The sequence below is a fragment of the Dreissena polymorpha genome, chromosome 2 (assembly GCF_020536995.1).
Source record: "Dreissena polymorpha isolate Duluth1 chromosome 2, UMN_Dpol_1.0, whole genome shotgun sequence".
Lineage (NCBI taxonomy): Eukaryota > Metazoa > Mollusca > Bivalvia > Myida > Dreissenidae > Dreissena > Dreissena polymorpha.
The window spans coordinates 3,457,471-3,483,767 of record NC_068356.1 but is presented as its reverse complement, the minus strand read 5'-3'; the positions used below and the strand labels follow the sequence as shown (position 1 = coordinate 3,483,767).

Genomic DNA, 26,297 nt, shown 5'->3' with positions numbered 1-26,297 from the left:
TAGAAGAAGTATTTGTAGTGGGTGTTCTTATGGACTCACGAACTATTCTTGACTGTGCGTGTTTTGCAGTAGAGTAAGGCATGTTTTTATTGTTTTTATTGTTAGGGATCTTTTCACGGTTTGGTAAATTGACAAAATTTAAAAAAGTTGTTTCAGATTCGCAAATTTTCGGTTTTGTTATGATATTTGCGAGGAAACAGTATTACTGAACATTTGCCATGGTCTAATATAGCCATTATATGCATCTTTTGACGATTTAAAAACCTAAAAATTATAAAGCGTTGCAACGCGAAACGATTGAATAATTCGGAGAGTTCTGTTGATGTCGTTTTAATTTTTGAAACTACGAAGATTGCTTATATAACGTATAAAATACGCATCATATGTATGCTTGGCAGGATAGCTTAGTTGGCTAATGCGTTTTTTCTTCAGGATTCCGGGGGTCACTGGTTTGATCACTGCTGCGGGCTACTTTTTTTCCTTTTTTAAATTTTTTTTTGGATTTTTTATTGGAGCTTTTAACATTTTGATGTTTACATTTATCAATATAAAGCATTTAATGACAAACTTCAAAACATGCCAAAATCTGTGAAAAGAACCCTTTAACGTTCATTTTTGTTATATCGGCTTAAGGAAAGTTTGATACTGTCTATGCATATTCTATTGATTTGTTTGAGCTCTATAAAATACATATCTGAGGGGGTACATACTAAATATGTTTAATGACATGTTATTGCACTGTGCTTCAGTGCCTTGAACATAAAACATGCATTAGTTATGATGATCAAAAGAAAAAAATAACACATTATTTGTAATTGAAGTATTTGAACATGAGTTTTATCAATTAAGCAACTGATTTTGTTGAGACAAATGGAACATGGTAATATTGTAATTACTCAACTAGTTGACGATCCCTGTGAGAACCACATACACTGTCAACATGGTGGGACTTGCCACTACAAACAAGGCCTTGCAACGTGTGCGTGTCCAGTTGGCTACGATGGACACCTGTGCGATGGTAAGTTGCAAGCCATACAAATATTCATCATTTGTAAATGCTTTATTATTTCTCGAACAAATGAATGGTTGCAGCGATATACCGGTTTTATTGATATACTGAGGTACAATTTAAATGATGTCCTTCACTAGGTATGGTTTTTGCTGAACTAGTAGTAATTAATTGTTTGTACCAAACGCCCAAGACATGTTCCAACACTGTGGATTTAGATTCTCAGAAATTGTGTTGGATTTATATGTAACGCCATATTATTAACAAGCATGTGGCATGTTGATGCGCACGCGAATTTGGGATAAATTCATTATGCATTAAATAATTGTTTATCAATTGTCAATGTAATAATCTGCACATTAGTCGTTGTGAATTATTTTCTTGTTTCTATTAAACATTGACCAGGTTGACTGTATACGTGTTTTCTCATATGTACAGTGCAGTTATTAAGACTAGAAGACTAGAAGTAGAATGATCACGTCTTGTGATGTTAACTCAAAATATCGCGATCGCGTACAAAAAGCTTGCAAATCAATGAAACCTTACGAAAACTCTACGCCCGTTATCAATAGCACGTATGGACATAGCAGTACAATAAAACATTATGTTCGTAACGATTTTGCTATAACTAATAACCAGGTCTCTCGTTTTTTTATACTTTACACAGCCCTTCTAAAAACGACAAATACATGTATATGTTAAGCAAAATAAAATAAAATATCGTATTCGAAGCTGTCCTTATTAGCCATGCAACTGTATATGTATCACACAAGTTGAAGATACCTGCGACGAATCATTCAGTGTCGAAATGGCGGGGACTTGTCACTTTGACATCGGAAATGCACTGTGTCAGTGTTCAGTAGGCCACACTTGTCATCAATGTGAAAATTAGACTTTTATGATACTTATAATACTATATTAATGTTATTTGTTAAAGTGATATTATGGGCATCTAACAGTTTGTTTTCACTTTATATACACTGAGATTTGTTAATGCAGCATCAACATACTAGAAAAATATCCAGGAAAGAGAAAAATAATGCATTTAAATATAAACCGTATTTTCGTTTGACAACTGATCATGCATGGACGATGTGTACCTAAATTTAGTTTTAGTGCAGATTCGTTCATACGACACAAAGACTCAGTTTTGTTTTACGGATCATTTCGGCTTACAGGACCTGGGTGAGTCACGTGAGATATCGAATATAAAATATGTTTTTAATAAACAACTGGTAGCAAGATGAGTTAAAGATAATTGGTCAGTATTATCATTTTAACTAACTCGTTTGACCTGTTAATTCTTTTCAGCTCAATTCAACAGTGAAAAATGCCCATAATATCACTTTAAGCAAACTCAATTTACATGTATATGTATACGACATTTAAGGTCATGCAGCGTGTCAGTGTCCAGTAGGCTTCATTGGACAGCAGTGTGAAAGTTAGTTGCAAGTAATGCTAATATACAGCATAGTTCATACAGTGATTTCCAAAAAAATACCGACTAGCGTCAACAAAATACTGCTGTAAGCAACGCTTATCTCGGCGAAATCAAAAATAAAGAAAATTAGTGTTTACTCCGAGATTTATTTACGCTTGCAATGAAACTAATTTACGATCTTTCTTACGAAATTTGAAATTTGAACCTATCGACAACAACCATCAATAAATAACTGAAGTCGGGTTCGAACTAACGCGAACATAAAACATACACTATAACGAAAGTTTTAAAAGAGATTAGTATCGCTATAATTATTGTAAATGCTCAAAGCTGTTATAACTGGCCTCTTCACCCATATATGAATTCATTGAATGCAGTGTGGAACATTGAGTAAAGTTTTCAAACACGGGGCCTTTTGAAAAACATATCTATAGAACTGTTTAATAAATAATGAACAATAAACGAATATAATTAATTGTGTTGCGAAAATTAAGCAACGATTACGAATTGTTATACGTAAAAATGTATTGTGTTGTTATATGTAATTGCTATTTTTATTTTCGAGCATATCCGCGAAAAGTTTAATGTAGCGCGTGATAACGATGCTTCCGAAGTCATTCGAAGCGTTGCGAAATAGTTTTCCCCCTTTCGCTTTACGCTTCAGATATGTAGAGTAAGTTATGACATATTGTAAACCTTGAATATTTTTTTCCTTATTTAGCAAAAATTTGTAACAATCCAAGCTCAAAAGATAGCTTGTGTATTTTTAACGTCATTTGAAGAACGATTAGCGATGATGATCCGTGTTTAATCCTAATAAAACGCATTTTACAAATGAGAGACTCAAAGTATTTTAACAAATTTTAACAAATGCTCTCCACAGGCGAATGAACATATTAGCAATTTCCCGACGAGAATAAACGTAAAAGGTCACAAACTCCGGTGCTTTTTGACAGTGTAAGCAAGTTGACGGGCTGGATGTTAGTTGTTGTGCGGGTTGTCTTAAAGAACATGGACACAAGTTCACTATTTCGCTAAAACAGAAGATTAAACGAAATAAATTTTCATTCAATTCTGTTTTTTATTTTTCAAAATATAATAACATATCTTCCGTGCAACATGCAATATATTTTATCTCATACTAGCGCTCGACCCCTGCGAGAAACACATTCTATGTCAACATGGCGGTTCCTGCCGCTACGACAATGGCCATGTAACGTGTCAGTGTCGCGTTGGTTACACCGGACAGCTGTGTGAAGGTAAGTTGCAATGTATTGTTTTAATTTAACCTATTGCATAAAGTTGTTGCCAAAAAACTACCGAAAAGCGTCAAGTAAATACTGCGGAAACCAAAGTTTATCGAGGGCAACCAAACATAAACATAGGATTTTTCAAAAGAATGGTATGCTATAGCATAGAGACTTTTTTGAAATCTGTTGCACGATTTTTGCGACTGTTTACCCACCGTTAACAAATATCAATTACAACGCTTCCAGTTTATTCGAACTCATTTGTATAAAAGCGTGCACTTTAAAGAGAATTCGAAAAGTAATGGCCGTTATCAAGAGTGCGAACGGGTAAAGCGATACCTAACGAGTTCTGTCGATTCCAATCGATTCAAACTCACGGCAATGCATTGTGTTAGTGTTCAGTAGGCCATACTTGTCAGCACTTTAAAGGGAAGGTTTAAGAATAATTCTATATCAATGTATTTGTTAACCAAACACAATGTTCATATATAATACAAAACAATGTTAATATTATTTGACTGTTAAATCATAAGGCATAACATGTTCTACACATTACACTAGTTACCGACCCCTGCCAGAACCACATTAAATGTCAACACAGCGGCTCTTGCCACTACGACATGCAAGGCCATGCAACGTGTCAGTGTGCAATAGGCTTCATTGGGCAGCAGTGTGAAAGTAAGTTGCAAGTAATACTAGTATAACGCATAGTTAACAGTGATCGCCAAACAATTACCGACTAGCGTCAACAAAATACTACGGAAAGCAACGCCAAACTCGGATTAGTATCTTTATTATTATTATTGTAAATGCGTACAGTTGTACTTTCTGGACTCTTCATCCATATATGAAATTATTGAATGCAGTGTAGAGAGCATTGAGTTAAGTTTTCAATCACGAGGCCTCATAAAAATATAATGTATAGACATGATTAATAAATATTGAACAGTAAACAACGTTTACAAACGTTTATGTTTATACGTAAAAATGTATTGTGTTATAAGTAAGTTATAAGTAATTGATATTTTTATTTCCGATTTGAAGAGCAACTCCGCGAAATTAAGTTTAATGATGCTCGTGATATCGATGCTTCCGAAGTCGCTCGAATCATCCGATTCGGCCCGACAAATAAAAAAGGGCTCGCTAAAGCTCGCCCTATTTTATTTTTCTAAGCCTCACCAGATAAACATTCTCCATCTCGGCATCAATCATGTATTCACCTTTGACGAATCCTCTATGGAAGATTTATTCGCCACAAGCGAATGAAGATGTTCGCAATTGCCCGACGAAAATAAATGTAGAAGTTACCAATCTCTGGTGCTTTTTAACAATGTAAGCAAGTTGACGTGCTGGATGTTGTTGTGCGGGTTGTCTTTAAGAACATGAACACAAGTTCACTATTTCGCTCAAAAAGACAATTAAACAAAAGAAATGTTTATTCAATTATGTTCTTATTCTGTTTACATATAATAACACATCTTCCGTGCAACACTATATTTTACCTCATTCTAGCGCTCGACCCTTGCGAGAAACACATTCAATGTCAACATGGCGGATCCTGCCGCTACGACAATGGCAATGTGACGTGTCAGTGTCGTGTTGGTTACACCGGACGGCTGTGTGAAGGTAAGTTGCAATTAATTTTTTAATTAAGCCTATTGCACATAGTTGTTGCCAGAAAAACTACCTATACGCGTCAAGTAAATACTGCGGAAACCAACGTTTATCGAGGGAAACCAAACATAAACATAGGATTTTTCAGGAGAATGGTATGCTATAGCATAGAGATTTTCCTGCAATCTGTTGCACGATTTTTTGCGACTGTTTACCCACCGTTAACAACTATTAATTACAACGCTTCCAGTAGGTTCGAACTCTTTTGCATAAAAGCGTGCACTTTAGCGAGAATTCGAAAAGTAAAAACCGTTATCAAGAGTGCGAAAGGATAATGCGATACCTTACGAGTTCTGTCGATTCCAGTAGGTTCAAACTCACGGCAATGCATTGTGTCAGTGTTCAGTAGGCCATACTAGTCAGAACTTTAAAATTTAAGTTTAAAAAAATTCTTACTAAATAAATGTAATTTGTTAGCCAAACTTTATGTTCATGTATAATACAAAACAAAGTTAATATTATTTGTACTGTTAAATCATAAGGCATAATATGTTCTACACATGACACTAGTTACCGATCCCTGCGAGAACCACATTAAATGTCAACACAGCGGCTCTTGCCACTACGACATTCAAGGCCATGCAACGTGTCAGTGTCAAGTAGGCTTCACTGGGCAGCTGTGTGAAAGTAAGTTGCAAGTAATGCTAGTATAAAACATAGTTCACACAGTGATCGCAAAACAATTACCGACTAGGGTCAAGAAAGTTTAATGTTGCGCGTGATAACAATGCGTCCGATGTTGTAGGAATCATCCGATTCGGCCCGATAAATAAAATAGGGCTCGCTTAAGCTCGCCCTATTTTCTATTCTAAGCCTCAACGGATTAACTTTCTCCATCTCGGCACCATCCATGTATTCTCTATTTACGACTCCCCTATGGAAGATTTATTATCCACAAGCGAATGAAGATGTTAACAATTTCACGACGAAAATAAATTTAGAAGGTACCAAACTCTGGTGCTTTTTAACAGTGTATGCAAGCTGACATGCTGGATGCTGTTGTGCGGGTTGTCGTTAAGAACATGAACGCAAGTTCATTATTTCGCTAAAAAGACGATTAAACAAAAGAAATGTTTATTCAATTATGTTCTTATTTTTTTAAATATAATAACACATCTTCCGTGCAACAAACAATATTTTTTACCTCATACTAGCGCTCGACCCTTGCGAGAAACACATTTTATGTCAACATGGCGGATCCTGCCGCTACGACAATGGCAATGTGACGTGTCAGTGTCGTGTTGGTTACACCGGACGGCTGTGTGAAGGTAAGTTGCAATTAATTTTTTAATTAAGCCTATTGCACATAGTTGTTTCCAAAAACACTACCTAAACGCGTCAAGTATATACTGCAGAAATCAACGTTAACCGAGGATAATCAAACATAAACATAGGATTTTTCAGAAGAATGGTATACTATAACATAGAGACTTTTTTGAAATCTGTTGCACGATTTTTTGCGACTGTTTACCCACCGTTAACAAATATTTACAACGCTTACAGTTTGTTCGAACTCACTTGTATAAAAGCGTGCACTTTAAAGAGAATTCGAAAAGTAATGACCGTTATCAAGAGTGCGAACGGGTAAAGCGATACCTAACGAGTTCTGTCGATTCCGATAGATTCAAACTCACGGCAATGCATTATGTCAGTATTCAGTAGGCCATACTAGTCAGCACTTTAAAGGGAAGGTTTAAGAATAATTCTATATAAATGTAATTTCTTAACAAAACTGAATGTTCATGTATAATACAAAACAAAGTTAATATAATTTTGACTGTTAAATCATAAGGCATAACATGTTCTACACAATACACTAGTTGCCGATCCCTGTGAGAACCACATTAAATGTCAACACAGCGGCTCTTGCCACTACGACATGCAAGGCCATGCAACGTGTCAGTGTCCAGTAGGCTTCATTGGGCAGCAGTGTGAAAGTAAGTATCAAGTAATGCTAGAATAAAGCATAGTTCACACAGTGATCGCCAAACAATAACCGACAAGCGTCAACAAAATACTACGGAAAGCAACGCCAAACTCGGATGAGTATCTTTAATTGTAAATGCGTACAGTTGTGCTTTCTGGACTCTTCATCCATATATGACATCATTGAATACAGTGTAGAGCATCGAGTTAAGTTTTAAAACACGAGGCCTCATTAAAAATATAATGTATAGAAATGATTACTAAATTTTGGACAGTGATCGAATGGGAATTATTGTGTCATGCTTGTAAAACAACGGTGTCGTACGTTTATTTGCATACGTAAATATGTATTGTGTTATAAGTAAGTTATAAGTAATTGATGTTTTTATTTCCGTTTTCAAGAGCAACTCCGCGAAATTAAGTTTAATGTTGCGCGTGATAACGATGCTTTTGCAGTCGTTCGAATCATCCGATTCAGCCCGAAAAATAAAATAGGGCTCACTATAGCTCGCCCTATTTTCTTTTTCTTAGTCTCACCGGATAAACTTTCTCCATCTCGGCACCATCCATGTATTCTCTATTTACGAATCCCCTATGGGAGATTTATTCTCCACAAGCGAATGAAGATGTTAACAATTTCCCGACGAAAATAAATGTAGAAGGTACCAAACTCTGGTGCTTTTTAACAGTGTATGCAAGCTGACATGCTGGATGTTGTTGTGCGGGTTGTCGTTAAGAACATAAACGCAAGTTCACTCTTTCGCTAAAAAGACGATTAAACAAAAGAAATGTTTATTCAATTGTGTTCTTATTTTGTTTAAATATAATAACACATCTTCCGTGCAACAAACAATATTTTTACCTCATACTAGCGCTCGACCCTTGCGAGAAACACATTTTATGTCAACATGGGGGATCATGCCGCTACGACAATGGCAATGTGACGTGTCAGTGTCGTGTTGGTTACACCGGACGGCTGTGTGAAGGTAAGTTGCAGTTAATTTTTTAATTAAGCCTATTGCACATAGTTGTTTCCAAACACACTACCTAAACGCGTCAAGTATATACTGCAGAAATCAACGTAAAACGAGGATAATCAAACATAAACATAGGTATTTTTAAAAGAATGGTATACTATAACATAGAGACTTTTTTTGAAATCTGTTGTACGATTTTTGCGACTGTTTACCCATCGTTAACAAATATCAATTACAACGCTTCCAGTTTGTTCGAACTCATTTGTATAAAAGCGTGCACTTTAAAGAGAATTCGAAAAGTAATGACCGTTATCAAGAGTGCGAACGGGTAAAGCGATACCTAACGAGTTCTGTCGATTCCGATAGATTCAAACTCACGGCAATGCATTGTGTCAGTATTCAGTAGGCCATACTAGTCAGCACTTTAAAGGGAAGGTTTAAAAATAATTCTATATCAATGTAATTTCTGAACAAAACTGAATGTTCATGTATAATACAAAACAAAGTTAATATTATTTTGACTGTTAAATCATAAGGCATAACATGTTCTACACATTACACTAGTTACCGATCCCTGCCAGAACCACATTACATGTCAACACAGCGGCTCTTGCCACTACGACATGCAAGGCCATGCAACGTGTCAGTGTCCAGTAGGCTTCATTGGGCAGCAGTGTGAAAGTAAGTTGCAAGTAATGCTAGTATAAAACATAGCTAACACAGTGATCGCCAAACAATTGCCGATTTGCGTCAAGAAAATACTACGGAAAGCAACGCAAAACTCGGATTAGTATCTTTATTATTATTATTGTAAATGCGTACAGTTGTACTTTCTGGACTCTTCATCCATATATGAAATTATTGAATGCAGTGTAGAGAGAATTGAGTTAAGTTTTCAATCACGAGGCCACATAAAAAATATAATGTATAGACATGATTAATAAATATTGAACAGTAAACGAATGGGAATTATTGTGTCATGCTTGTTTAACAACGTTTACAAACGTTTATTTTTATACGTAAAAATGTATTGTGTTATAAGTAAGTTATAAGTAATTGATATTTTTATTTCCGATTTGAAGAGCAACTCCGCGAAATTAAGTTTAATGTTGCTCGTGATTACGATGCCTCCGAAGTCGTTCGAATCATCCGATTCGGCCCGACAAATAAAAAAGGGCTCGCTAAAGCTCGCCCTATTTTATTTTTTTTAATCCTCACCAGATAAACTTTCCCCATCTCGGCATCAATCATGTATTCTCTTTTTACGAATCCTCTATGGAAGGTTTATTCGCCCCAAGCGAATGAAGATGTTAACAATTGCCCGACGAAAATAAATGTAGAAGGTACCAAACTCTGATGCTTTTTAACAGTGTAAGCAAGTTGACGTGCTGGATGTTGTTGTGCGGGTTGTCTTTAAGAACATGAACGCAAGTTCACTATTTCGCAAAAAAAGACAATACATGTATAACAAAAGAAATGTTTATTCAATTATGTTCTTATTTTGTTTACATATAATAACACATCTTCCGTGCAACAAACACTATATTTTACCTCATTCTAGCGCTCGACCCTTGCGAGAAACACATTCAATGTCAACATGGCGGATCCTGCCGCTACGACAATGGCAATGTGACGTGTCAGTGTCGTGTTGGTTACACCGGACGGCTGTGTGAAGGTAAGTTGCAATGTTTTTTTTTAATCAAGGCTATTGCACATAGTTGTTGCCAGAAAAACTACCTAAACGAGTCAAGTAAATACTGCGAAAACCAACGTTAATCGATGGAAACCAAACATAAACATAGGATTTTTCAGAAGAATGGTATGCTATAGCATAGAGATTTTCCTGCAATCTGTTGCACGATTTTTTGCGACTGTTTACCCACCGTTAACAACTATCAATTACAACGCTTCCAGTAGGTTCGAACTCTTTTGTATAAAAGCGTGCACTTTAACGAAAATTCGAAAAGTAAAAACCGTTATCAAGAGTGCGAAAGGATAATGCGATACCTTACGAGTTCTGTCGATTCCAGTAGGTTCAAACTCACGGCAATGCATTGTGTCAGTGTTCAGTAGGCCATACTAGTCAGCACTTTAAGATTAAAGTTTAAAAATAATTCTTACTATATAAATGTAATATGTTAACCAAACTTAATGTTCATGTATAATACAAAACAAAGTTAGTATTATTTTTACTGTTAAATCATAAGGCATAACATGTTCTACACATTACACTAGTTACCGATCCCTGCGAGAACCACATTAAATGTCAACACAGCGGCTCTTGCCACTACGACATTCAAGGCCATGCAACGTGTCAGTGTCCAGTAGGCTTCACTGGGCAGCAGTGTGAAAGTAAGTTGCAAGTAATGCTAGTATAAAACATAGTTCACACAGTGATCACCAAACAATTACCGACTAGCGTCAAGAAAATACTACGGAAAGCAACGTCAAACTCGGATCAGTATCTTCATTATTATTGTAAATGCGTACAGTAGTGCTTACTGGACTCTTCACCCATATACGAAATCAATGAATGCAGTGTAGAGCATTGAGTAAAGGTTTAAAATACGAGACCTCATGAAAAATATATTGTATAGACATGATTAATAAATATTGAACAGTAAACGAATGGGAATTATTGTGTCATGCTTGTTTAATAACGGTTACGTACGTTTATTTTTATACGTTAAAATGTATTGTGTTATAATTTATGTTATAAGTAATTGATATTTTTATTTCCGATTTGAAGAGAAACTCCGCGAAATTAAGTTTAATGTTGCGCGTAATAACGATGCTTCCGATGTTGTTCGAATCATCCGATTCGGCCCGATAAATAAAAAAGGGCTCGCTAAAGCTCGCCCTATTTTCTTTTTCTAAGCCTCACCGGATAAACTTTCTCCATCTCGGCACCAACCATGTATTCTCTATTTACGAATCCCCTATGGAAGATTTATTCTCCACAAGCGAATGAAGATGTTAACAATTGCCCGACGAAAATAAATGTAGAAGGTACCAAAATATGGTACTTGTTAACAGTGTCAGCAAGTTGACATGCTGGATGTTGTTGTGCGGGTTGTTTTTAACAACATGAACGCAAGTTCACTATTTCGCTAAAAAAGACGATTAAACAAAAGAAATGTTTATTCAAATAATATCTTGTTATTTTTTCAACATAATAACACATCTTCCGTGCAACAAACGAATTTTTTTACCTCATACTAGCGCTCGACCCTTGCGAGAAACACATTCTATGTCAACATGGAGGATCTTGCCGCTACGACAATGGCAATGTGACGTGTCAGTGCCGTGTTGGTTATACCGGACGGCTGTGTGAAGGTACGTTGCAATGTATTGTTTAATTAAGCCTATTGCACATAGTTGTTGCCAAAACACTACCTAAACACGTCAACCTACGTTTATCGAGGGCATCCAAACATAAACATAGGATTTTTCTGAAATATGGTATACTATGACATAGAGACTTTTTTTGAAATCTGTTGCACGATTTTTTGCGACTGTTTACCCACCGTTAACAAATATCAATTACAACGCTTCCAGTTTGTTCGAACTCATTTGTATAAAAGCGTGCACTTTAAAGAGAATTCGAAAAGTAATGACCGTTATCAAGAGTGCGAACGGGTAAAGCGATACCTAACGAGTTCTGTCGATTCCGATAGATTCAATTTCACGGCAATGCATTGTGTCAGTGTTCAGTAGGCAATACTTGTCAGCACTTTAAAGGGAAGGTTTAAGAATAATTCTATGTCAATGTAATTTGTTAACAAAACATAATATTCATATATAATACAAAAAAATGTTAATAATATTTGACTGTTAAATCATAAGGCATAACATGTTCTACACATTACACTAGTTACCGATCCCTGCCAGAACCACATTACATGTCAACACAGCGGCTCTTGCCACTACGACATGCAAGGCCATGCAACGTGTCAGTGTCCAGTAGGCTTCATTGGGCAGCAGTGTGAAAGTAAGTTGCAAGTGATGCTAGTATAAAACATAGTTAACACAGTGATCGCCAAACAATTACCGACTTGCGTCAAGAAAATACTACGGAAAGCAACGCCAAACTCGGATTAGTATCTATATTATTATTATTGTAAATGCGTACAGTTGTACGTTCTGGACTCTTCATCCATATATGAAATTATTGAATGCAGTGTAGAGAGAATTGAGTTAAGTTTTTAATCACGAGGCCTCATAAAAAATATAATGTATAGACATGATTAATAAATATTGAACAGTAAACGAATGGGAATTATTGTGTCATGCTTGTTTAACAACGTTTACAAACGTTTATGTTTATACGTAAATATGTATTGTGTTATAAGTAAGTTATAAGTAATTGATATTTTTATTTCCGATTTGAAGAGCAACTCCGCGAAATTAAGTTTAATGTTGCTCGTGATAACGATGCTTCCGAAGTCGTTCGAATCATCCGATTCGGCCCGACAAATAAAAAAGGGCTCGCTAAAGCTCGCCCTATTTTATTTTTCTAATCATCACCAGATAAACTTTTTCCATCTCGGCATCAATCATGTATTCTCTTTTTACGAATCCTCTATGGAAGATTTATTCGCCCCAAGCGAATGAAGATGTTAACAATTGCCCGACGAAAATAAATGTAGAAGGAACCAAACTCGGGTCATTTTTAACAGTGTAAGCAATTTGACGTGCAGGATGTTGTTGTGCGGGTTGTCTTTAAGAACATGAACGCAAGTTCACTATTTCGCTAAAAAAGACAATATAACAAAAGAAATGTTTATTTAATTATGTTCTTATTTTGTTTACATATAATAACACATCTTCCGTGCAACAAAAACTATATTTTACCTCATTCTAGCGCTCGACCCTTGCGAGAAACACATTCAATGTCAACATGGCGGATCCTGCCGCTACGACAATGGCAATGTGACGTGTCAGTGTCGTGTTGGTAACACCGGACGGCTGTGTGAAGGTAAGTTGCGATGTTTTTTTTAATTAAGCCTATTGCACATAGTTGTTGCCAGAAAAACTACCTAAACGAGTCAAGTAAATACTGCGTAAACCAACGTTAATCGATGGAAACCAAACATAAACATAGGATTTTTCAGAACAATGGTATGCTATAGCATAAAGATTTTCCTGCAATCTGTTGCACGCTTTTTGCGACTGTTTACCCACCGTTAACAACTATCAATTACAACGCTTCCAATAGGTTCGAACTCTTTTGCATAAATGCGTGCACTTTTACGAGAATTCGAAAAGTAAAAACCGTTATCAAGTGTGCGAAAGGATAATGCGATACCTTACGAGTTCTGTCGATTCCAGTAGGTTCAAACTAACGGCAATACATTGTGTCAGTGTTCAGTAGGCCATACTAGTCAGCACTTTAAGATTAAAGTTTAAAAATAAATCTTATTATATATATGTTATTTGTTAACCAAACTTAATGTTCATGTATAATACAAAGCAAAGTTAGTATTATTTTTACTGTTAAATCATAAGGCATGACATGTTCTACACATTACACTAGTTTCCGATCCCTGCGAGGACCACATTACATGTCAACACAGCGGCTCTTGCCACTACGACATTGAAGGCCATGCAACGTGTCAGTGTCCAGTAGGCTTCATGGGGCAGCAGTGTGAAAGTAAGTTGCAAGTAATGCTAGTATAAAACATAGTTCACACAGTGATCACCAAACAATTACCGACTAGCGTCAAGAAAATACTACGGAAAGCAACGTCAAACTCGGATTAGTATCTTCATTATAATTGTAAATGCGTACAGTAGTGCTTACTGGACTCTTCACCCATATACGAAATCAATGAATGCAGTGTAGAGCAGTGAGTAAAGCTTTCAAACACGAGGCCTCATGAAAAATATAATGTATAGACATGATTAATAAAAATTGAACAGTAAACGAATGGGAATTATTGTGTCATGCTTGTTTAACAACGGTTACAAACGTTTATTTTTATACGTTAAAATGTATTGTGTTATAATTTAGGTTATAAGTAATTGATATTTTTATTTCCGATTTGAAGAGCAACTCCGCGAAATTAAGTTTAATGTTGCGCGTGATAACGATGCTTCCGATGTTGTTCGAATCATCCGATTCGGCCCGACAAATAAAATAGGGCTCGCTAAAGCTCGCCCTATTTTCTTTTTCTAAGCCTCACCGGATAAACTTTCTCAATCTCGGCACCAACCATGTATTCTCTATTTACGAATCCCCTATGAAAGATTTATTCTCCACAAGCGAATGAAGATGTTAACAATTGCCCGACGAAAACAAATGTAGATGGTACCAAAATATGGTATTTGTTAACAGTGTCAGCAAGTTGACATGCTGGATGTTGTTGTGCGGGTTGTTTTTAAGAACATGAACGCAAGTTCACTATTTCGCTATAAAATACGATTAAACAAAAGATATGTTTATTCAATTATGTTGTTATTTTTTCAATATAATAACACATCTTCCGTGCAACAAACGAATTTTTTTACCTCATATTAGCGCTCGACCCTTGCGAGAAACACATTTTATGTCAACATGGCGGATCTTGCCGCTACGACAATGGCAATGTGACGTGTCAGTGTCGTGTTGGGTATACCGGACGGCTGTGTGAAGGTACGTTGCAATGTATTGTTTAATTAAGCCTATTGCACATAGTTGTTGCCAAAACATTACCTAAACGCGTCAACCAACGTTTATCGAGGGCATCCAAACATAAACATAGGATTTTTCTGAAATATGGTATGCTATAGCATAGAAACTTTTTTGATATCTGTTGCATGATTTTTCGATTGTTTACCCACCGTAAACAACTATCAATTACAACTATCAATTACAACGCTTCCAGTAGCTTCGATCGCATTTGTACAAAAGCGTGTACTTTAACGAGAATTCGAAAAGTAAAAACCGTTATCAAGATTGCGAAAGGGAAAAGCCGTTTCTTACGAGTTCTGTCGTTTCCAGTAGGTTCAAACTCACGGCAATGCATTGTGTCAGTGTTCAGTAGGCCATAATTGTCAGCACATTAAAAGTAAGGTTTAAGAATAAATCTATATACATGTTATTTGTTAACAAAACTGAATGTTCATGTATAATACCAAAAAAAATTAATATTATTTTGACTGTTAAATCATAAGGCATAACATGTTCTACACAATACACTAGTTGCCGATCCCTGTGAGAACCACATTAAATGTCAACACAGCGGCTCTTGCCACTACGACATGCAAGGCCATGCAACGTGTCAGTGTCCAATGGGCTTCACTGGGCAGCAGTGTGAAAGTAAGTTGCAAGTAATGCTAGAATAAAGCATAGTTCACACAGTGATCGCCAATCAATAACCGACTAGCGTCAACAAAATACTACGGAAAGCAACGCCAAACTCGGATGAGTATCTTTAATTGTAAATGCGTACAGTTGTGCTTACTGGACTCTTCATCCATATATGAAATCATTGAATGCAGTGTAGAGCATTGAGTTAAGTTTTCAAACACGAGGCCTCATTAAAAATATAATGTATAGACATGATTAATAAATATTGGACAGTAAACGAATGGGAATTATTGTGTCACGCTTGTTAAACATCGGTGTCGTACGTTTATTTGTATACGTAAATATGTATTGTGTTATAAGTAAGTTATAAGTTAGTTATATTTTTATTTCCGATTTGAAGAGCAACTCCGCGAAATTAAGTTTAATGTTGCGCGTGATAACGATGTTTTTGAAGTCGTTCGAATCATCCGATTCAGCCCGAAAAATAAAATAGGGCTCGCTATAGCTCGCCCTATTTTTTTTTCTAAGCCTCACCGGATAAATTTTCTCCATCTCGGCGCCATCCATGTATTCTCTTTTTACGAATCCTCTATGGAAGATTTTCCCCATAATCGAATGAAGATGTTAACAATTTCCCGACGAAAATAATTGTAAAAGGTACCAAACTCTATTGCTTTTTAACAGTGTTAGCAAGTTGACGTGCTGGATGTTGTTGTGCGGGTTGTCGTTAAGAACATGAACGCAAGTTCACTATTTCGCTAAAAAGACGATTAAACAAAAAAAATGTTTATTTAATTATGTTCTTATTTTTTAAAAATATAATAACACATCTAACGTGCAACAAACAATATTTTTAACCTCATACTAGCGCTCGACCCCTGCGAAAAACACATTCTATGTCAACATGGCGGATCCTGCCGCTACGACAATGGCAATGTAACGTGTCAATGTCGTGTTGGTTACACCGGACGGCTGTGTGAAGGTAAGTTGCAATGTATTTTTTATTTAAGCCTATTGCACATAGTTGTTTCCAAAAACACTACCTAAACGCATTAAGTAAATACTGCGGAAACCAACGTAAACCGAGGGTAACCAAACATAAACATAGCATTTTTCAGAAGAATGGTATACTGTAGCATAGAGCTTTTTTGCAATCTGTTTACCCAACGTTAGCAACTATCAATTGCAACGCTTCCAGTAGATTCGAACTTACTTGTATAAAAGCGTGCACTTTAACGAGAATTCGAAAGGTAAAAACCGTCATCAAGAGTGCGAAAGGGTAAAGCGATACCTAACGAATTCTGTCGATTTCAGTAGGTTCAAACTCACGGCAATGCATTGTGTCAGTGTTCAGTAGACCATATTTGTAAGCAGATTAAAAGTAAGGTTTAAGAGTAATTCTATATCAATGTAATTTGTTAACAAAACTCAATGTTCATGTATAATACAAAACAAAGTTTATATTATTTTAACTGTCAAAGCATAAGGCATAACATGTTCTACACATAACACTAGTTGCCGATCCCTGCGAGAACCACATTAAATGTCAACACAGCGGCACTTGCCACTACGACATTCAAGGCCATGCAACGTGTCAGTGTCCAGTAGGCTTCACTGGACAGCAGTGTGAAAGTAAGTTGCAAGTAATGCTAGTATTAAGCATAGTTCACATAGTGATCGCCAAACAATTACCGACTAGAGTCAACACAATACTACGGAAAGCAACGCCAAACTCGGATTAATATCTTTATTATTATTGTATATGCGTACAGTAGTGCTTACTGGACTCTTCACCCACATATGAAATCATTGAATGCAGTGTAGAGCATTGAGTAAAGTGTTCAAATACGAGGCCTCATGAAAAATATAATGTATAGACATGATTAACAAATATTGAACAGTAAACGAGATGGAATTATTGTGTCATGCTTGTTTAACAACGCTTACGTACGTTTATTTTTATACGTAATAATGTATTGTGTTATGAGTATGTTATAAATAATATATATTTTTATTTCCGATTTGAAGAGCAACTGCTTGAAATTAAGTTTAATGTTGCGCGTGATAACGATGCTTCCAAAGTCGTTCGAAGCGTTTCGAACTAGGTTTCCCGCTTCCGTTTTGCGCTACATGTATAACATGACATATAGAAAACGTTAAATATTTGTTTGCCTTATTAATCACACATATGTGACAATCTGAGCTCAACAAGACAGCTTGCATATTTTTAACGTCAATTAGAGAACGCTTGGCGATGAAAATCCGTCGTTTAACCGTAATTAAACGCATTTAACCAATGATAGACTGAAAGCATTTTAATCCTGCCTCTGTTGCAAACGTTGACCTAATAAATCAGGGTCGAATAAACTAGTTGATCTCCGGCAACCTTACCCTACGCACAAATTAACACTTTATTTGAATGAAAATCCATATCCTTATTTGTAGGCGCTACTGTTAATATGCACATTTTTTTTTAAAGTTTATAGGAAATAATTAATCATTTAGTGTGAAATTTAACTGTTCGTCTGTTTTCACAGACACTCGTTTTAGTCAACGACCTTGCACTTGAAAAGAAAATTGAGTTTTTATTTTGATATTGCATTTTTTCCATTTCAAACAATTCACATATCATATTCTCGATTCATTTTTTTTATTTCTCCTATATGTTCAATATGAAAGTATTAAAAGGAACAGTATAATGCGGAACTTTTTTTACGTGACACAATCGGTAGTAACTCGGTCGTCGGGAATGTTGTGTACATGTTGGAGGCCCGACTTGAATATTTTTTTTGTTATGTCAATTAATCGTCTGTCTTTGATAAATGTGTTAAAGACATAATTTAAAATATAGCAGAATAAATGGAATACATGGATGGTGCTGAGATGGAAAAATATCATCCGATTCGGCCCGAGAAATAAAAAAGGCTCGCCCTATTTTATTTTTCTACGCCTCACCGGATAAACTTTCTCCATCTCGGCACCATCCATGTATTCACTATTTACAAATCCTCGATGGTAAATTTATTCTCCACAAGCGAATGAACATGTTAACAATTGCCCGACGAAAATAAATGTAGAAGGTCACAAAGTCTGGTGCTTTTTAATAGTGTTAGGAAGTTGACGCAATGGATGTTGTTGTGCGGGTTGTCTTTAAGAACATGAACACATGTTCACAATTTCGCTAAAAATGAAGACTTTAGAAAAGCAATGTATGTTCAATTATGTTTTTTTTAACATAATACCATATGTTCCGTGCAAAAATATATTTTACCTCTTACTAGCGCTCGACTCCTGCGAGAAACACATTCAATGTCAGCATGGGGGATCCTGCCGCTACGACAATGGCAATGTGACGTGTCAGTGTCGGGTTGGTTACACCGGACAGCTGTGTGAAGGTAAATTGCAAGTTTGTTTATGTTTCATTAAACCTATTGCACATAGATGTTGCCAAATAACTACCGAATAGGGTCAAGTAAAAACTGCGGAAACGAACGTTAATCGAGGGAAACCAAACATAAACATAAGATTTTTCAGAAGAATGGTATGCCATAACAAATAAAATTGTTTGCGATCTGTTGCACGAGTTTTGCGACTGTTAACCAACCTTAAACAACTATCAATTACAACGCTTCAAGTAGGTTCGAACTCATTTGTATAACAGCGTGCACTTCAGCGAGAATTCGATAACACTTAAAAAGCGTTATCAATGGTGCGCAATAGTTCAGCGATACCTTACGAGTAGTGTCCATTCTGCAACTTAAGTAGCTGCACGATCGACACAACCCGTAAGGTAACGCTGTACCATTGCCCGATCCCTTTAAAATGTTTCGTTTACAACTTTCTTGTACTATTACAATAAATAATAATATAACTATTTTTCAGAGACTGTCTAAGAACGAGCCATATATTTTAAGAAAACAGTACATCAATACATTGTTCAAAATATTCTTATTTATGCAACTTAAATACCGTATTAGCCGTGTATGATATATATTATATACATTAAATAAGCTATCGACCCCTTTGAAAACCATATTAATTGTAAACACGGCGGGACATGCCACTACGAACACGGTCATGCAACGTGTCAGTGTCGAGTTAGCTACACTGGACAGTTGTGTGAAGGCAAGATGCAAGTAATGTTTTAATAAAGCCTAGTACGCAACCACCGACCGGCATCAATTTTAAACCGCGGAAAACAACATCCATCTCGCGCAACCAAAACTAAAAAAATGGGTTTCTGCAAAAACAATGGGTATGCTATTGCATCGACTCTTGTTGGTGATATGTCGAACGATGTTTTCAACAATCTATCCACCGGCAACACCTATCAAACACACGTTTCCTGTAGGGTTTGAATTATCACGTACCGATATCGTGCATTTCAACACGACTTTGAACACAATGTAATACTCGTATAAACAGTGCACAAGCGTAAAGCAATAACTAAAGAACATTCTATTGATGCCAATTATGTAACTTAACTTACTTTCCCGCGCCCACAATTAATCAAACATATATTTTGTAAAGACTTTCTAAGAATGAGGTATGTATGTTAAAAACATAATTCAAACTTTTTTAAGAGATATTCTTAATATAATTTCTTTACATCACACTAGCTGTCGATCCTTGTGAAAAACACGTTCAGTGTCAACATGGCGGATCGTGCCACTACGAACACGACAATGCAACGTGTCAGTGCCCAATTGGCTACATTGGACAGAATTGCGAAGGTATATATGGAAGTCAAGCGCTTATTCAATGAAACCCGTACATTCAAAAATTCATATACAAAATTCAAAACTATGTTAATATAATTAAGCTGAGTAATCGTAACACATGTTATGGTCCATACAATATATAATATAATCACACACATTATTGACCCCTTAACACCATATTAATTATCAAACAATTGGGATCTGTCACTTCAACCACGCTCATGCAACGTGTCAGTGTCGAGTTGGTATAGCCTCTTTTCCTGTCTATTTAGCCACAAGTTTTTCTAGCCACTAAAGTTTTAACTTGACTTTTTACTGAATGAAAACATTTTCAACACTTTGAGATATTTAATTTAACATTGTATGTCTTAACAACAAATACAGGCAAAACATTTATTTATCAGGAACTTCATTAGTACAATGATCATTCTAGGCGGGCAACCTAGGACCTGATTTGTTCATATCTTCCTATCAATCTGTTATGTCATCATTTTATCGAAAAATGAGCACGTGTAATGATCTTTATAATTGCCTCATTAGTTGTCGACCCCTGTGAGAACCACATTCACTGTCAACATGGCGGAAACTGCCACTACGACCACGGTAATGCAACGTGTCAGTGTCGAGTTGGCTACACTGGGCATCATTGTGAAGGTACATTTTAATACATGTTAGTATGAAGCCAATGTCACATAGATAATGCCAAATTACTGCTTACGAGCGTCAATTAGATACTGAGGTAAACAACGTCAGTCTCGGCAACCAAAAATAAAGAACATTGTATTCTTCTAAAAGATGTGTATGCGATTGAACCAACACGTGTTGGTGATCTTTTAGCCATATTCGCGACTGTGTACACACGGTCAGCAACCATTTAATACAAACAGAACTTACGCGTACAAAAAGCGTGCACTAAACAAGAATTTGTACAAAAACATAGGCTTTTTTTATTGCACAGCAGTGTAGCGGTACATTAAAACATCTACATGTGTAGAATCTTCTATTAGTACTTATTTTCACTCGCACGCCAAAAAATGTCGCATTGAAAACTTAATATTATTATATCATAATATTAAATATATTTTGCAGAGACTTTCTTTGAATCTTAGAACGGAACATACATCTTACAAAACCAATTATTTAACCATTTCAAACATATTTTCTTATTTGCAAATGAAACTTTTTTTTTTTATTTACACTTTTAGCGGTGCACCATGCAATATTATTAAAGGGACTGTGAACCACGACCACAAAGGAAAGAAAAGTTTTAAAATACCGTATTTTTTTACAATTATTAGTTAATATTGATTAAAATATCATGACTGGCATATTACATTACTTGAAAAAGTACGCCAGTAGATTGATCATCGTCGTGGTAAACCCAGAAATGCAAATTGTGCATGCGTAGTGAATTGTATATATTTTTGTTATATAACATGATCAATCTACTTGCATTATTTATAGTGTGTAAATCGTTATGTCACATATTTTCGCGATGTACTTTCGATTTTTTACACCGCGAAATTTTATTACCGAATATACTGAAAATATGAACGTTTTTCAAGTTATGTAATATACCAGTCGTGATATTTTGATCAATATAAACTAACAATTGTAAAAAATACGGTATTTTAAAACTTTTCTTTTTTCGTCACTCGTGGTTGACAGTCCCTTTAACATTTCAATGTTAACTTTCCTACATTAGACAGCTTTGCGAAGGTAATATGAAAGAATAGCTCACCGTTAAGTGGAAAACCAAATGCAGTGTTCATATAAAACGACAAAACTATGGGTTTATTCATAACACATGCTATGTTCTTTACATCATGTTTTGTATATGCACGGAATATAATATGGTGTTGTGTTTTGTTATTTTTGTCTAAAAGTTGTATCAGATACTTGCGGATGGTTAATTATTTTATGTCTATAGTTTAAAAGAACTTTTGAAAAGCTTAATTCCTATCACTTTTTTTTATAACGTAATTGATGTTAAGGTGTCGTGAGCCAGATTCCACCCAGTTACCAACTACTCTGTCGGTCATGTCACATGGTCAACTCTCTCAGCGACTGTGTTGATGCCATCGTGTGTGATAACAGATATCAGGTACTATACATGTTGGCTTAAAAACGACGCAGGTATCAAAGAGAAATTATTAAATAAAATTGATTTACAACTGACATGTATTTTAAAAACATTCTATCAAATTAACCAGACAATATATGACACATGATCATACAAAACTTAATCAAAGGTACTTCATACCTGGAATAACGAGATGATTATGGCATGAACACTGACATACTCTTCAACTACAGTGCCCTACATATTGTATATAATGCCGGGGTCTTAAGTCTTGTTTATGTTTGGCTATTAATTATATGAACTTGTTTAATACAATCACATTCATTTAACAACTTTAAATGTCGACATGAAAAAATTAATGTCGACCTGACATTCAATAGGAAGAAGAAACACGGTTACATGCAATTGCTAGTTCCAAAAATTGAAGCCGTTTTCATTCCTTCATTTACAAAACACGGCAATTTTAAAAGTAGAACACATATTTTAGAAAAAAAAAAACCATGCAATATCGATATAAAATTATACGACCCCTTCCCTTTTTATATGGCGATGACATTCATACTATACCCGCCTTTATTTCTGGAAACATATATGGTAATACAAACACTTTTGATATAAAAGACACCCTTGATTAACAATAATTTACAATATATAATTTAATCGAATAAGTAAAAGGCGTGACAAACATAAATCGATACAAAAGATTTACAACAGTTATCAAAAGATCAAAGGTTTCGTTTTCTCCAGTCTTATATATAACGGTCAGATGAATAAGGTTCTTAGGTAAGAACAAAATACACTTTAGTTTGATTCAGTTAGCTTAATGTTATGATAGTAGAAATAAAACATTGCTATGGCAAAAATATGTATCATAAAATATAAGTTTAAAGATGGTCATCCCACTAAGGGAACTGTTCGCATCAATCAAAACATCCGATAACATAATGTCTCATATATGAGTGAAACACAATGACCCATGTTCAATAATTCTATTTTTAATGTTTGTTAACGAAGACAGAAATCCTATAGACTCGAAAACTGTTGTTATGATAACAATTACAGATATACTGTCAAGAGACAGGATTTTATTTACAACATCGCCAATATCTCTTCAATCCATGGGGCAATAATTCGTATTTGACCAACTAGTCATTCTGTTCAACATTACTCGACAGAAGTATGGCTATTTACTAATTCAGATGAAAAAGAACGTATACACACCAACGTCAATCCAAGAATTTGTAAAAGAAATCATCGTATGTTATACTTAGCCAAACTGTTTTATTTCAGAGTTGCTCAATGGAGCAACTGATAACAGAAGACTTGCATATTGTCTATAGCGGCGGATGTTGTAACAACGACGTATGTATTCATTAATACAAATACATATGCTATCGTGTCTGTTAAATCACACAATCTGCAGGAATTTTAAATTCCATATTTCGAACATATTGTTTAAGACGTAATGTTATCATACGAATGTATTTCTTCATGAAATAAATACAAAAACCAATGTATGTTCATGAATGTTCACATTTTCATAGTCTGAATGTCTGGCCTTTCAGTACTGTTTCGGTACGCAGCTAACGAAGCGAAGCGGTGTTTCTGTGTGTTCGCAGTAAGCGTTTGCTTTTAAACTGAGCGGTTATATATAAATTATGTGCATGCATGTTCCAATCGAAAGATCAAAATGCCTTATGTTCCCAGTACTGGTTGTACATGGCATAATCTATTTAATATTTTGTGCTCATGGAACGAACTTACACAAATAATTTAATGGATGCTATGACCTGTGTTATAAGCATTGCGTATTGAAAGTCCGCTTTTCCAATTGATTAAGTTAACGTTTTACACACGAGGTTACGTGAATTTTTATGTGCCCCAGTCTATAATGGAGAACATATTGTTTTTGTCCTGTCTGTTTATTTGTTGGTTTGTTTATTGGTTTGTTTGTTTGCGTCAAACTTTAAATTGGCCATAACTTTTTCGAAATTGAAGATAGCAACGTGATATTTGGCATGCTTGTGTATCTCATAGAGCTGCACATTTTGAGTGGTGAAAGGTTAGGTCAATGTCATCCTTCAATGTCAAAGGTCAAGGTCAAATGTCAAATTTCGTAATAATGAAGATAGCAACTTGATATTTGGCATGCATGTGTATCTCATTGAGCTGCACATTTTGAGTGGTGAAAGTTTAATATCAAGGTCATCCTTCGTGGTCAAAGGTCAAGGTCAAAGGTCAAATATATGGGGGCATAGTGTTTCACAAACACATTTTGTTGTTTATTGAATTAAGCGTGAAATTTAAGTTAATAAAATATATAATAAAACCTTTATATCCCAAAAGACGATAATCAAGATTAAAAACCTTAAATCTAAAATAACACAAATTACGCGTGTATAACCAGATATATTAATAGCTTATTGTCAACAATCACACTTTGTGTTCAATAGTCAATATAAATAGTTTTTCCAACGTGTAATTGCAGATGCTGTAACGACAAAGACGACTGTAACAGTCACATGTGTGGATTTACCAATAAAAATAGTAAGTAAGAATGTGCGTTTACCTAATTATAAATAGTAACGACATATATATTCGAATTCGTTTATCGGAGGCTATTGATAGCAATTTAATATCGAAACGTTTAGCCGTGTTCGTAATATTTTGTGCTGAAAACAAAAATTATGACGAATGTAAAATAATACAATGTAATATTGGTGTTTTGTAAATAACCTGTCATTACAATCATATTGCTTATATGTGTTATCATCACAAATCATAATAAACTTTGGTCATTTTACTTTTACTTAACTAATCTCAAAATATTTAATGCGTATTAACCTGTCTTACATTGTGTAGATGGTATTGGCAGATGACTCGTCGGGTAACCGTGGTTTGCCAGCGGTTATGATAAGACTATCGGCCGGAGGGCAAACTTTACGAAACGGAAATTTTGGAAACTTCAGTACCTTCTTTTTAGATATGCTTATTGACAATACAGTATGCGAAGAAAGTGCTTCTGTGTTATCCTGTTTTGAGATTTTTTACGTAAAATGTCAATGTCTTTATATATTGGTTTTTATTCTCAATTTGCCCTCCCATGGGATGGTTTTGCAATCGGGATTTTATGTTTTTTCATGCGATCCAATTGTTAGATATGGCAAAGAATAACTATTTGGATTTAACATTATTGTTTTAAGAGTGATTTCTTTTAATAGTTAAGTGAGTAAAAATTTTAGGATTATACAAGCGTTTTGTTACGAACAAAATGAAACTTAGGAAAGGTTTAGGCAAAGTATTTAAGTAAAATAGTTTCGAAAAGATTCTGCTGGACAAGAGCCCCTACCGAATACTATAAATCTATTTCAGTAATTATACTAGCATTATATTAATATCGGGATAAATTCACTGCTTTACATTAAATGCATGTTTACAATACTCTTGGTAATACATATCCAACGAAAACGATAACGGAAACTGAATATTAATGGTTTTACGGAGAATAATCCCATATTCGGACGATTCTGACAATATCCTATAATGTGTTTGATTTATTCGCGCCTTAGAACGTTTGTATCAAGCTGCAATGGTCTTTATTAAACTAGTGAGTAATCAAATTGCACTAAAATCAACTTAAGCGTCTGTTTTTGCAATAAGTTGAATAACATTGGTATGGATACTATTTGAAATGAAACTTGGTTGTGTTAGTGATTATTTATGTGCAACGTATGGGGTAAGAATCGTCATTTAACTGTTAATGCATTGAGTTTCAAGGCCGTGACCCCAATTTTTTTCAGTTTTATGAGATGTTGTGATAAAGTATTGTCCCGTATTGTTCAAGCAATCGGCCAAATGCATTATATAAAAGACTGGCGGGTTTGCATAAGAATTCCACTCCTGATTATGCTTCTCATTTTAATTA

General features: G+C 35.3%; 1 protein-coding gene across 24 annotated transcripts in view; it reads left to right on the top strand.

The window, feature by feature from the left end:
- LOC127865631 (neurogenic locus notch homolog protein 2-like) overlaps positions 1 to 25,391 on the top strand; it is an 85,935-nt gene extending 60,544 nt beyond the window's left edge. For 7 of the 24 annotated variants that reach the window (XM_052405516.1, XM_052405521.1, XM_052405519.1 and 4 more), the window contains 24 exons: positions 5,213 to 5,326; positions 5,885 to 6,001; positions 6,529 to 6,642; positions 7,195 to 7,311; positions 8,173 to 8,286; positions 8,842 to 8,958; positions 9,839 to 9,952; positions 10,513 to 10,629; positions 11,500 to 11,613; positions 12,152 to 12,268; positions 13,142 to 13,255; positions 13,814 to 13,930; positions 14,798 to 14,911; positions 15,461 to 15,577; positions 16,437 to 16,550; positions 17,084 to 17,200; positions 18,850 to 18,963; positions 20,188 to 20,301; positions 20,830 to 20,943; positions 22,284 to 22,393; positions 23,663 to 23,734; positions 23,938 to 23,990; positions 24,861 to 24,919; positions 25,235 to 25,391. In XM_052405516.1, the coding sequence (XP_052261476.1) occupies positions 5,213 to 5,326; positions 5,885 to 6,001; positions 6,529 to 6,642; positions 7,195 to 7,311; positions 8,173 to 8,286; positions 8,842 to 8,958; positions 9,839 to 9,952; positions 10,513 to 10,629; positions 11,500 to 11,613; positions 12,152 to 12,268; positions 13,142 to 13,255; positions 13,814 to 13,930; positions 14,798 to 14,911; positions 15,461 to 15,577; positions 16,437 to 16,550; positions 17,084 to 17,200; positions 18,850 to 18,963; positions 20,188 to 20,301; positions 20,830 to 20,943; positions 22,284 to 22,393; positions 23,663 to 23,734; positions 23,938 to 23,990; positions 24,861 to 24,919; positions 25,235 to 25,251 (2,501 nt within the window). In that variant the 3' untranslated portion in view covers positions 25,252 to 25,391. Of the gene's footprint in view, positions 1 to 3,595; positions 3,710 to 4,261; positions 4,379 to 5,212; positions 5,327 to 5,884; positions 6,002 to 6,528; positions 6,643 to 7,194; positions 7,312 to 8,172; positions 8,287 to 8,841; positions 8,959 to 9,838; positions 9,953 to 10,512; positions 10,630 to 11,499; positions 11,614 to 12,151; positions 12,269 to 13,141; positions 13,256 to 13,813; positions 13,931 to 14,797; positions 14,912 to 15,460; positions 15,578 to 16,436; positions 16,551 to 17,083; positions 17,201 to 18,849; positions 18,964 to 20,187; positions 20,302 to 20,829; positions 20,944 to 22,283; positions 22,394 to 23,662; positions 23,735 to 23,937; positions 23,991 to 24,860; positions 24,920 to 25,234 lie in introns of all 24 variants that reach the window. The other 17 variants (XM_052405515.1, XM_052405520.1, XM_052405528.1 and 14 more) reach the window with 15 other exon arrangements.
- Positions 25,392 to 26,297: the final 906 nt, after the last annotated feature.